The sequence below is a fragment of the Bison bison genome, unplaced genomic scaffold, assembly GCF_000754665.1.
Source record: "Bison bison bison isolate TAMUID 2011002044 unplaced genomic scaffold, Bison_UMD1.0 scf7180017864115, whole genome shotgun sequence".
NCBI classification, from domain to species: Eukaryota; Metazoa; Chordata; class Mammalia; order Artiodactyla; family Bovidae; genus Bison; species Bison bison.
Window position 1 is genome coordinate 786,818 of NW_011494687.1, and position 12,899 is coordinate 799,716.

Here is a 12,899-nt window from a genome sequence, read left to right on the forward strand (position 1 = left end):
GGACAGACAGAAGGGGCTCCCTTCCCACAGCCAGGGACACCCCTGCGTGGACTTCCTCACTGCTGTAGCTCCTCTGCTCTCATGGCTCTTCTTCCCGGGCAGGGGCCCCCCAATAAAGGGGCAAAGAAGCAGCCCAGCGGGGTCTACACCCCACCTACCAGCTCTGGCTTGCCCTTAGCCGTCTCTGGCACCAGGTCATCCAGCTCTTTGCCCTTTCGCCCAGCCTTGGTATCAGCATCAACCTGGCGGCCCTGGGGGACAGAGCTTGGTGTCATGCAGGCTGGGCACAAAATGACCAGGCTGAGGCCCTGGAGGCCTCAAGACCAAATGCTGGGCAGCCCGAAGCTCGGGGGGCACTCATGCCACAGTTCCATATTCCCTGAATGATTAATTAGATCTGGAATTGGCATGATATCCATTTGTATTCACGTGTATCTTTATAGGTTCTCTTAGGAGCTGGACAAGTAGGTTCTAATCCTACATGTCTGACCCTGGGCAAGCCACATAACAATTTTTGTAATGTATGAAATGGAAATGGAAAAAAATGGAAGTGATAAAAATAATGAAGCAAATATGAAAAAAATGCTGGAAATGTGACAAGGTTAAAAAATCTCATGCAACTGAATTGTAAGCCATTTTTCTCTATCTGCTCCATCCCCTGCATTAGCCTGTCTGCTCCCCGAGGATAACAAGGATCTCTTCTCCCTCAGCAAGTCCTTGCAGTCTTAGGTACAAAGGCTGAGAGAGGGTGCTAAATACATGGGAGTGATTCCTGTGGCCCTCTGCATCCCATGGAAAAGGAAGAAGCCTCAAACACTCCTGAAACATTACCCTAAAAAACCAGAAAAAGAAAAGTCCAAAGAAGCCCCAGTTTGCCCAGTTCCACCCCGTCCCCGCAGCCCCTCACTCTACCTGCGGGGTCTTGGGCTGCAGCGGCACCAGCCCGGATGGTGTGTCCGCCAAGACATGGAAGTGAGAGGTGGGCGGAGGCCCCATGGGAGTTGGTCGACTCTCGGCATCCACCTGGTAGTTAATGAGACCCCACTGTTCTAGGAAGGCATGGACCCTGTGAGGAGAGAGGCAGAGACTGGGTCACACACGAGGAGAGGGCTGGGGGCACCCTCTTCTCTGCTCCTTCTACTCCCTAGGAAATACGGCCTCCTCCCAGCTCCTACACACCAGAGACAGCCAAGTCTCCACCTGCACCAGGGCCTCTCTCCATATCCACCCATCAGCTTCCTGCATCTCTCACCAGATAGGCTCCTTCACTACAGACCTGCTCCTTCTTCCTCCCGCCACACTGCAGAGAGCGCCCTGCCACCCTCTAAGTCACCCTGACCCAAGCCTGAACTTGGCCTTTCTCTAGCAGTGTCTTTCCTGCTCATCCCCTATGCTCCTTGCCAGCAGCCTCTCTACTTCAGCCAAGAGGCATCTGTAAGCATTGTCCTTGGGCATCTGCCACCCCTCAGCTGCAGACCCACCTCATGATGGCACAGACATCACCCGCCAGGTTCCTGCGACAGGCAGTGGACGTGAGATACTCCTGGGGGTTCAGCCGGTAAGTATCAATCATGAAGTTCCGATAGGCCAGGTAGCTTAAAAGAGAGAGATATGAACGCTGAGAGGGCTGAGGGGTAGGGAAAATTGCTAAGAGAAGAACAACCTTCATGTGTGACAAAGAAGAATGCCTCATCCAACTCAGTACACACTGCGGGTCTCCTGTGTGCTAGACCTGAGGGGTTCAGACCCTTGACGGGATTTTTCGTTAAATGAGTTATCTCCTTGGCTGTGTGTGCTTGGGGATGTTTCATCCAACTTTTTTTTTTTTTGGCCATTCCACATGGCTTGCAGGATCTCAGTTCCCTGACCAGGAACTGAACCCAGGCCCTGGCAGTGAAAACCCAGAATCCTAACCATTAGGCTAACAGGGCACTCCCTCATCCAACATTTGGGAAAGAAATCAAAAAGAGAAAGTGCTCTTAATTCCAAAGGCAGATGTTAAAGGGAAGTCCTTAGGGGTGCCTCCACCTAGTTAGCAGGGCATAGCCTTAAGAATACATGTTTTGAAGGTGGAAAATCAAAACTAGGATTTGAACTAAGTTCAAATCCTAGTTCTACTATGATGGCCTTAAATTTTGGAAACTTAGTTACCTTAACTGTAAAATGAAGTGTCTGTTGAGAATAGAAAGGTCTGTAGAGATACAGAATAGCGCTGGGCACGCTGTACAAGCTCCAAAAATGGCAGCTATTGTGTGGCGTAACGTAAAGTTTGAGAACATGAGGCAGACTACAGGACTCAGACCCCAGCTTTATTACTCACGAGCTGTGTAACTTTAAGCAAGTGACTGACGCCCTCCACGCCTCAGTTTCCTTGTCAGTAAATTGAAGATAATAAGACCTACAGCTAAAGCTGATGTGAAGATTAAATTAGTCAAGGTATGTAGGATACTTAGGGTAATGCCTGGGAAATAAAGGGCACTCAATACATATATCGCCTGGTATTTTACACCCAGAGTGCAAAGCGTAAAGAGTTCTAGTTCTAACTCTGCCTGCAGATCAAGTTGAACTCATGTCATCTGTCACTACTGCCTCTGGAGAGAGCAAGGCTTCTTCATACACTGCTTTCCCCAGCAAGAGAAGGAGAAGAGAACCATACCAGGCCGTGGGGAAAGAAACATGGTGGAAGGGAAAGGGACCCCGGAGCAGGGAGATGGGGAGCTGAGGAATAGCTGGGAAGCCAATGAGTTTAGTCCTCAGGGTGCCTGGGCTTAGCACTAGCTCCCACCTGCCCACCCATATCTATCCTGGAACACTCCTAACCACAGAAAATCACCAAACTAAAGCCAGGCAGGTTTGGTCTGAGGAGGAGCCTCGAAGGACAGGAAGATCTCTGAGCCCCAGGCCCAGACTTTACAAAACACATCTCTCTATCCTTTAATTCACAGACTGGGTCATAATAGTTCCTCTTCCCGTTTTTTTTCTGTCAAAACCTACTCTATGGGATCAGTAATAGTCAGTTACACTTTAGCCAAAGAGATTACTTATGCTGGAGATATTTGCATTTTAGACAGCATAGGTAAGTATGGATGGAAAACTCTAAACCCTGTTAAAAGAAACAGAGGGAGGAAACACAGCTGAGCGCAGGGGGAAGCAGATACTTGTTTTGAACAGAAGAGCAAGTTTCACACAGCCCCCAGCAGATCCCAGAGGGCAGTGGTCACAGTGCTGGGCTGGAGCTGCCTGTGGGCAGACAGCATGTCTCTGTGAGCCTAGCACAGTGCCTGGCTCATGTAGGGAGCTCAAGAAGTGTCTGCCCAATTGGATCAGGAGGAGCCAATGGGGACAGGAGGAAGAGAACCACGAGCTAGAGTAGCTTACATTTCTGGAGTCTTGGACTTGTTCTTGCCATTGAAGAACTCAGGGAGAGCCCTCCGTTCGATGGCGTGAACACTGCAAGAGAAGCCAGGGTGCAATGAGAAGGCTCAAGTGGAGAGATGGGACCCCAAAGATGAGAGATGGGACCCCAAAGAGAGGAAACGTCTGGAAGAAGGGGCAGCAAGAAGGAACGGGAGGCCTGGGTCTGAGAACTAGACCAGGAGCTCCCCTACAGCTGAACTGTACCCCAGGTTTGCTGGCTGAGGAAGAGGGAACTTATTTGGAGGTGGGAGACGGAATATGCTGACCCATGGTCCAGGAAAATAACGCTTTAGTGAGGAGCTGGAGGACCGATACCTGTTGTAGTCAAACCAGGCAGCATAGCTCGGGATGATGATGTGGTGGGTCTGCTCAGTCACGTTGTCCTCATGCAGGTCTGGGTTCTTGGTCTGCTCCCCCTTGTTGCCCGTGCTGCTCTCGTCCTCATCCTATGAGTATGGAGGCTGCTGGACTCTCAGCATTCTCGTTTAGCCCTTAGCAACCCTCTGCTTCTCCCCTACCCTGGGAATGTGGGCACTAAAGATGGGATGGAACAGAACAGTTATGGGCCCTGGGATTCAAAAGGCTCAGAGTTTTGAGCAACAGTGAGAATGAGTTCTAGGGTGGGAAGAGTCTGGGCACTGGAAAGTTCTGGGTGAAAGCACAGGGCAGAATCACAGGGAGAGGTAGGGGCCCTCTAAACTGGCTCTACCTTGCCCGTGGTCTCCATGCTTTCGTCCTCTTGTTCATCTGAAAGAGAGAGACAGCAAGATAGAAGGTTGGTGCTGCCTGAGGGTCCAGAGAACAAGTGCACTTTTGGAAAGGCCCTGGCAGGCCAGGGGCAGGGGTCGGCCTCCCGCCCCCGCCTCTAGGCTCTGATTGCCTTGCCCCGAGCGCCCCATCTTACCCAGGTCAGTCATGGTGCCTCCTTTGACTGGGGCTGACTCCGAGTCCTTCTTAGTGTTGACTGCCAGGGGAGAGAGTCATTTTAACAGACAAGTTCTGTCTAAATCAAGCCCTCGCCTCTTCACTGTGAACAGTTCCAGAGAGCTCACTTTCTCCCAAAGCTTGCTCCATCTGATTACAAAATGTAATAGCTTGCTCCAGTCACAATCATTCTAGAGCTTGAAACTTTTTCCCCTTCCCCCATCAAAGATTCATTTTACTCAACCTTTTTCTTATAAAGAAGCATCTTCTACTCTACGAACATTCATCAATCACTCTTGTCTTTAATTGCCCCTTATCTCCATCTAGAAGTCTATAAGTTTCTTCTGGACTGACACAGTCTGACCAAATCATTCTGTAGAGGAGTGGCTGGATCTTAAACATTTTTGAAAGCAGAGGACATTTTCCTCCACTGAATTCATACACAGAAGCTCACCCGAGAAAACACAGAGAGGAGAGCTGCTCTGATGGAAGAAGGGGTGAAAGCTGGAACTCCTCTCTCAGTGGCCTTCCCACCCTACTCCTGAAACCCACTCCTGGATGTCTGTGGAATACAGACATAAAGCAGTACTGCAGAACAGTAGTCTCCAAAGTGGGGATGCAAAAGGGGGTTCACTGGAATATAGGCCGAGAATATGAGAACCTCTATTTTTTAATCTTATCCTCTACATTTTCCTAATTTTACATAACATATGTGTTTTATAATGTTCCTAAAAGTAGTGGTGAACACTACATGTGTATAATTTGTGCTCAAGTGTATCTTACTGACATTGAAAGTGAAAGTTGCTCAGTCATGTCTGACTCTTTTCAACCCCATGGACTGTAGTCCATGAAATTCTCTAGGCCAGAATACTAGACTGGATAGCCTTTCCCTTCTCCAGGGGAATCTTCCCAACCCAGGGACTGAACCAAGGTCTGTTGCATTGCAGGTGGATTCTTTACCAGCTGAGCCGCAGGGAAGCCCAAAAATACTGGAGAGGGTAGCCTATCCCTTCGCCAGTGGATCTTCCCGACCCAGGAATCAAACCAGGGTCTCCTGCATTGCAGGCAGATTCTTTACCAACTGAGCTATCAGGTGTGTAATAAAAAAAAGTTTGGAGACAGCATGGTCCACAACTCAGACATGGAAATGAAGTTAGAGAACTGTCTGTGGTGATGACAATGACTTCAATAATCAGCTAAGGTGAAGGGTAAGAGTCTCTATACCTGGAGCTGGGCCTGGCCCATACCTGTCTTGGGCAATGTCACCTCTTCCACATTGGGGACTGGTGAGGGTTCATCCATGTCCTTTGTCAGGTCTTCTTGCTCCTCCTCTCTGTGGCCTCGCTTTGACTTGGTGTAAGGTGTTGAAGGACTGCAGAGGAAAGAGAGTGAAAGTGAATCCAGGCATCCTTGGACAAGGAATGCCTGGAAGGTGAGTTCAATAGAAAGGAAGCAAGAAAAACTCCCAAAGGGACTGTGAGGTACCATGTGATAAACGTAAGTAACACTGTGTATGGTGCACACGACAGTTGTTAGCAGAGTAAATCCTGGGCTTCCCTGCTGGTCCAATGGTTTAAGAATCCACCTGCCAATGCAGGAGACACGGGTTTAATCCTTGGGCTGGGAAGATCCCACATGACACGGAGCAACTAAACTCCTGCAACACAACTACTAAGCCTGTGCTCTAGAGCCTGGGAGCCTCAACTACTGAAGTCTCTGTGCTCTAGAGTCCATGATCTGCAACAAGAGAAGCCACCTCAGTGAGAAGCGTGCTCATCACAATTCAGAGTAGCTCCTGCTGGTCACAACTAGAAAAAAGCCCATGCAACAATGAAGACCCAACACAGCGAAAAAAATAAAAAAATAAATAAAAATTAAAAAAAAGAGTAAATCCTGAGGGTTCTCAGAACAAGGAAAAAGAATTTTTTTACTTATTTTTCTATTTCTTTAATTTACTATCTACATGAGACAAAAGACGTTTACCAAATGCACTTTGATAATCACTTCACAATGTACGTAAACCAAATCATGATGTATTCCTTAAACTTCTACAGGGCTGTATGTCAGCTACATTGCAATAAAACTGCAAGGAAGGGACTTCCCTGGTGGTCCAGTGGTTAAGAATCCACCTTCCAATGCAGGGAAGTGGGCTCGATCCCTGCTCCAGGAACTAAGATCCCACATGTGGCAGGGCAACTAAGCCCATGCCACAAATACTAAGCCTGAATGCCCTAGAGCTCGTGTGCCGTAACTAGAGAGCCCACAAGCTGCAAGGAAGATCTTGAGCAACCTCGAGCACTGCAACCAAGACCAGATGCAGCCAAAAATAAATTAATTAAGAAAAACAACTGCAAGGAAGAAAAAAGGGAGAGAAAACCCGACAGCAGAACTGAGCAAAGAAGAAACTGATCACTACAAAGTAAGTGGAAGAGGCGAAGACCTTTCATCTGCAGATTAAGCTCTCTTTGAGTGGCCAGGACCGGAAGTAGACACTGGATAGCTAAAGATCTCCTCTTCCCTTGTAGGCCAGCGCCTGGTAGTTATGGGAGGGGATTAGTCCTTCCTTCCTTAACCAGGGAATGGACAGAGCAGTGAAGGCAGGGGCCGGTTAGGGGGTGGCCTACCCTTTCTTAGCATTCTTCTTCTTGGCTTCTGGGGTTGGTGAAGGTGAGGGGGAGCGCTTCCTCTTCTTATAGTTCCCCCCCTTCTTGTCCCGTCGGTCTGAATCTGGGCTGTTCACCTGCCCGTTGAACAATTGGGGCAGATGTCAGCCAACAATCTCCAGCGAAGATTGTTCTGAGACTTGTACTAAGGGCTCAGGAGAAACGAAAAAGAGTTTTCACCTCATCTGTCAGCGTCTTGGCTGAAATCTTCTTTCGGCGGGAGACAGGGTTTTTGTCATCATTTACTTCGTAGTCTTCCTCATTCATCCACTCATTGAAGGTGTCTGTGTCCAGAATCCATTTTGCATGAACCTGAAGTACAAAGGCATACTGTCCTGGGGAGAGGCCTGGAAGCCTTCGTTCTGTCTGGGGACCCTTAACAGAGGAATCCAAGGGCCCAGGAGCCTCTCTGTTCACCTCCAAGAGCGGTCTGGCCCCAGTATTCTTCTTGGGGGAGGGAGGGCGGACAAGGAAAGCTCACCTTCCTAGGTTTCTCAGGAGTTGGAGCGTCTTCCACAGACGCTTCAATTTCACTGGCTGGGATCCATGTGTCATAACTGCCATGGGAAATTGAGCGTGAAGCACAATCAATGGGATAGAGTTGTGGAAAAATAAAGGGCAAACCTTTTACTTTTTCCATTTACAAAAAATATCGGGTTGTTGGGTTAATTTTTGTATGGTTTGTTGGGTATGATTGTTTTTTCCAATTAATATTGGGATTCTTTTCACTATATAGTAATAAAAATGATTATAAAATGTTTCAAAAATATAAAGAAATCATCCTAACACAAGCACTGTGACATTCAATATATGTTTTCTCCAGTAACTTTTTTCTACAATTTTTTCCCCTATTATTTTGTTTTTACATAATGGCAATGATACTACATGTCATTTTACACCCTACTTTTTGCAATACCTACTTATAAATTATGTATGGTATTTCTATCACTTTAAATAAAGTAAAATAGCCCACTGACTAGATGCATAAATTTGCTGAAACATTTCCCCACTGTTAGATGTTTAGATTATTTCTAATGTTTACTTACCAAAACTCATACTAGGATAACCATCTCACACACAAAGCCCCAATCCTTTTGGCCTAAGCTTTGTCCAGTAAGCCCAAACTTCCCACAGGACAGACAAGAGGGTTCCCATAATAGGTGGGAGAACAAACTAACAGAGCGAAAAACAACCCTCAAAAAGTGCCTTCTTGCTTTACTAGATGTTCTAGGGCTTTTCAGTCTGGCTCTTGTACTTAAATTTGTCCCCAGATCCCATTCTCACCTGTCAGGATAGTAGCCCCAGTGCAGAAGAACCTGCTTGTCTCTCTTCATGACTGGCCGTACCCATTCCTCTGAGGACAGAGACAGAGCAGGGTGAGACATGAGCTAAAAGGGTATATATTCAAAAGAACTCTGTATACAACACCTGCTGCAGCAGGGCACTTGGGAATACGAACAAGGGTGGTAAGAAGATTCAGGGTTCTAAGGAGGGAGGAGCCCAGGCACTGCACAGCTATTGAGTGGTCCTCCACCTCCCAGTCCAAGCCATCCACTGCAGTGACCAAGAAAACCCAGGTCTTACCTTCCTCCAGGTTCCCTGGAACGGGATACACAACGTGGGAGGCACTGTTCTTATCCTCAGTGACCGTTCCCTGGATGACATAAAGAGAAGCAGGGAAGTGTGGTCCTCTTTGAATTAGTCATGAATGTAAATAAACCAAAGTAAGATTTAACCATAGATCTGCCTTCATAATCATATGGTATCAGAATGGTAAGAAAGTTGGTTTGCATTCTCTAAATACACATCGGCTGAGTGGCAGAGAGAAACGGCTGGGACTTTGCTAATAATGGTGAAAAATCAAAGAATTTTAAATTGCTACAGATAAACCTCTGAATAGATAATCTGTTACACATGGGAAATGAACAGTCAAGTTTATGTCCCTGTATGTCCCAATGACAGCTGCTTGTTATTACAGAGTTCCAGAGAGCAAAGATCTCATTGATCTCAAATCAGGCAATCTCTAGCTCAGGGGAATAGATGCTTTTCCCCTCAGGCCTATGCAGTCTCTAGGAACAGTGATCTAAACCTGCCAAGAATGGGAATGGGAGAAACAGAAACAGAGGCTTAAAGCTTTAATTCTAATATTCTTCCAAATAGGTAGGGCTACCGTGGGGCTGCTTATTGTATGCAAAACATCAGAAAAAGAGTCAAGGAGTTTCTAAAACCTCTCCTGACCCACCCACTCACCTGATGTCTCTTGATAATGTCTTTTAATTTCCCTAGCAGTTTGGGTTCAATTTCTGGGCACAGAAAAATGTTAGGTCGAGACAGGCAATTATTCTGTGGGGAGAAGAAATAAGTGGGATGAGATTACAGGGAAGGGGTGTTTGGGATTCTCATCCAGGGAAGGGAGATAAGTGGGGGAGTTCTTGACTATTACCTGCACCAAGGACTTCTCAATGGTCATGAACATTTCCACATTGCGGTCCATGCGTGATGGATTCTGGAAATCGTAACGCCGCCTTATAAAGAAGCAATAATCTAGTGAGTGGTATAGTTCAAGTCTGGGGACGAGGTTAGCATATATGATTATTTTAACATGGGAGATTAGGAGGCAATTTTGCCTTCAGCTGTGCCAAAATCGCCTGGGATCTGGGGTTCACTGATCTCAACTTCACAAATCACTTTGTACTTAGTCTGAAAGGACAAAGAAAGGCTTGAGATGTCAACCTAAGAATCCCTTTTCCTCTACAATACACACACTGACACACATACTCATATTCACTCATTCTTAGAGACTCTTAGCTCTGACTCCCAGCCACTTTTCTGACCTAGCAGGTCAGGTCTGCTGATCTAGCAAAATAAAAGACTTGCAAGAATGTCTACCCTCTCCCACCCCACAAAGACCCCAGGGAATCATAAAGGGGGATTTCCTTTAAACTAAATGTAAGAAGTACAGAGAGAAGAAAAGGCATCTCACCATCCCTGATCACTCTTGAATTTGTAGGCAGCTGCAAGTATGTGGCACAGGGAGCCTCCTGCTTTGAAATCTAGGAAACATTTGATCTACAAAATTGAGACAGGGAAGAAGTATGTGACAGTTACATCCTAAATTCTCTTATGATTTAACAATCCTTTCACAAAATCTTATGCTGAACTGATCTCCCTCTCAAAGCTGGAATTCTTTAACCCCTGTGCCATTCTATCTTGTAGCCTAGAAGAGGGGAGAGAAAGAAACCAATATTCACAAAGCCCCACTCTGTCCCTTGCTGGATTCCCTTTACTGGGTTACCTCGTTAATCATTACAGGTTATACCTACAAGGTAGGTATATTAATCCCATCGAGAGATAAAGGAACCAAGACTCAAAAGGCATAAATGGCTTGTCCAAGATGACAGAGACACCAAGTGGCAGAGCCAGGATTTGAACACAAGAGTGTGCAAATCCAAATCTCACATGTTTTCACCATGCCATTAGTTTCATGACTGAGTTTCGATACTCTGAGATAACCTGTTGCAAGAACTATTACTAGGACAAAGGGGATGGTAAACTGAGGGCTCTGCCAAGCCAGTAACACCCCAACCAGGGAAAGGGATGGTAGGAAGTCACCCAAACCTCAAAAACTAGAAGATTTATAAAAACACAAAAGACAACTCCTTCTCAGATTTGCCCCCTTGCTTTTTCGCACTCACCGGCAGTTTAGTGAGCGGTGCATTGCTGACATGTTTGCCAAAAACTTCTTCCTGAAATTGTAGCAACTGTACAACCAGGCTAGACAGGGACTTGTTGGTGGGTGGTTCGGCTTGTATATACTGGGGAAACAGGGAAAAGGAGAGAAAAACAGACCCCAAATCAATTTTCCACCGTCTCCCTTATTTCTTCCCCAGGAGCTCTGGAAGCATCTGGGATAGAAATAGTGTCTTCTTCCCCCACATGCCTAATCTCTTAGAAAGAAAATGGCAGAAGGAAGCCCTGAGGTGCCCCTCACCAAGAAGATGACATTCAGCAGCTGCCTACTACCAGTACCAGTCTTGGGTGCTGGTGGTATAGGCAGCTTCCTACTCTCCCTCAACTACATCCTAAAAATGGAGTTGCAGGATCCCAATCTTTAGCCAATGGCACCGAGTTGTAAAACTGTGAAGATTCATAGGGATCAGGTCACAGAAGCAACATCTGGAATGCTCTAAGGGAGACAGCAGTCTACTTCTTTGAGTAATGGTGTGGAAGGTCAAGATTCCCCCTATAATACAGCCTGATAAGAAAGGTGCAAAGAAGCAATATAGGGCGCATGTCTTCACATGCCCTCCTAGAAGGGAAAAAAGACAGCTACTGCCCAGCCAGGTGGGAAATAGCAAGCCAGTATCTACCCTTCTTGAGGAAATTGTATTGAACGCAGGCAAGCCTGGGCCTTCTTAAATATTTCCATATTATGCGACCTAGCATCCTAGCCTTCAGTTCTCATGTAAAACTGTGCGAAGAGGCTAACTTTACCTTTTGATCCCCTTCCTCAACCCCGACCATAGAAAAAAGTGCACCTTTTGGTGGGAGGTGTAAAGAGATCCTTGAAAGAAAAGATAAATGACAAAGAGCTAAGAGCTTGACAGCTGAACTAGGTCACAGGCTGTCAATCCCCCCAGGGCCAGACACTAAGCCCCTAGACTGATCTCCTGTCCAAAAGGTGAAAGGTAGATGCCTGGGAGCCAGAGCCTCACGCTGGTGTAGAGACAAGCCACAGACCCAGCAGCTGTTGGTCAAGCTCTGAAACCCAGAGAGACCTCTGAGAACAGAGCCAGACTCATAACCAGGATCAGAGGGGCGTTCTCCACCGGCCCATCACACTTCTGACAGGTTGCAGGGCTGAGCAGGAAGAACTGGGGAGCTGAAGGAAAGTCTGAGAACCTCTTATTGGGGGCAATGAGAAGGAAGAGACGCAGAGAAAAGAGACTCCAGAGAAAAGCCCTACGCAGAGATGTTCCTTTCAACCAGGCCTAAAGACAAAGACATCACCAGGAAGAGGTCTGGTATAAGACAGGTAAGGTTTGAACCCTTTGTTCACTACCTTATTATCTCCTGTTATGGGATGGGGGACTCCAGACACAAACTGCATCCTAGTCTCTGAACCCCAAACCCAAGGCAATGCAAGGCCAGGTGGTGGGGTGATTTCATTGTGAAGTTGAGCAATGGTTTTAGAAGGGGTAGCTGCCCAGGAACTCCTATACCCTGACTCCCAAAGAGGTTCTGTTATCCCTTGTACGGAGATGGGGGGCGGGCGGTAGACAGGTGATCCCGGGGCGGGGGCCTTTTTCAGGCTGGTGAGCAATCGAGGGCCTGCTCTGGGGCTGTTTATCCTCCGGCTTTCATCATCTTTCTCTGAATATACACAAAGCACCGGCGAGGCCTCAGCCCTGCTGGTACCTGGCTCCGTGGGGAGCTCTGGCGGGCACCGTGGCGGGCACGCTCGGGTGTGTGTGGGGGGTACATTCGGCACCCGTCCACCCCCGACCGTCTCTCCCGGAAAAGCCCGGAAGGCGATGGCTTATGGAGGGTGGGCAGCTGGCACCGGGACCCGCCGGGCCAGTGGAGAAAAACAAGGGGCAGAGGGCGCAGTACTGGGGGCGGGGGCTGGAACCAGAGGCGGGGGTGAGGGGGGTGGTTGTTAAAAGAGGCTGGGGGAGGGGCGCGGGGCGGCGGAGGGCGCGCTGGGGCCGCGTCCGGGGGCCGCGGGGGAGGGGCCGCGGGCCGCGGGAGGGTGGGCAGGGGCGTGGGGGTGGGGGGAGCCGCGGGGCCTCGGTCCCTTTGTCCCGCCCCCGGCCCCCCGCGCGGCCCTGCCCGCGTACCTTCTTGTAGTTCTTGCCGAGCCACAGCCGCACGTTGTCGAACTGGGTCACGGTG

At 48.1% G+C, this 12,899-nt stretch overlaps 1 protein-coding gene across 1 annotated transcript in view; it reads right to left on the reverse strand.

The window, feature by feature from the left end:
• The window catches only part of SMARCC2 (SWI/SNF related, matrix associated, actin dependent regulator of chromatin, subfamily c, member 2), a gene marked incomplete at its 5' end in the record, with an annotated part of 20,258 nt that extends 7,360 nt beyond the window's left edge, over nucleotides 1-12,898 (reverse strand). Inside the window, 18 exons of the mRNA XM_010839368.1 lie at nucleotides 159-251; nucleotides 913-1,066; nucleotides 1,482-1,595; nucleotides 3,379-3,450; nucleotides 3,733-3,863; nucleotides 4,127-4,164; nucleotides 4,322-4,381; nucleotides 5,589-5,713; nucleotides 6,966-7,081; nucleotides 7,185-7,316; nucleotides 7,486-7,561; nucleotides 8,289-8,358; nucleotides 8,589-8,658; nucleotides 9,255-9,347; nucleotides 9,448-9,529; nucleotides 9,988-10,073; nucleotides 10,700-10,819; nucleotides 12,845-12,898. Of these exons, the coding sequence (XP_010837670.1) occupies nucleotides 159-251; nucleotides 913-1,066; nucleotides 1,482-1,595; nucleotides 3,379-3,450; nucleotides 3,733-3,863; nucleotides 4,127-4,164; nucleotides 4,322-4,381; nucleotides 5,589-5,713; nucleotides 6,966-7,081; nucleotides 7,185-7,316; nucleotides 7,486-7,561; nucleotides 8,289-8,358; nucleotides 8,589-8,658; nucleotides 9,255-9,347; nucleotides 9,448-9,529; nucleotides 9,988-10,073; nucleotides 10,700-10,819; nucleotides 12,845-12,898 (1,686 nt within the window). The remainder of the gene's footprint in view (nucleotides 1-158; nucleotides 252-912; nucleotides 1,067-1,481; nucleotides 1,596-3,378; nucleotides 3,451-3,732; nucleotides 3,864-4,126; nucleotides 4,165-4,321; nucleotides 4,382-5,588; nucleotides 5,714-6,965; nucleotides 7,082-7,184; nucleotides 7,317-7,485; nucleotides 7,562-8,288; nucleotides 8,359-8,588; nucleotides 8,659-9,254; nucleotides 9,348-9,447; nucleotides 9,530-9,987; nucleotides 10,074-10,699; nucleotides 10,820-12,844) is intronic.
• Nucleotide 12,899: the final 1 nt, after the last annotated feature.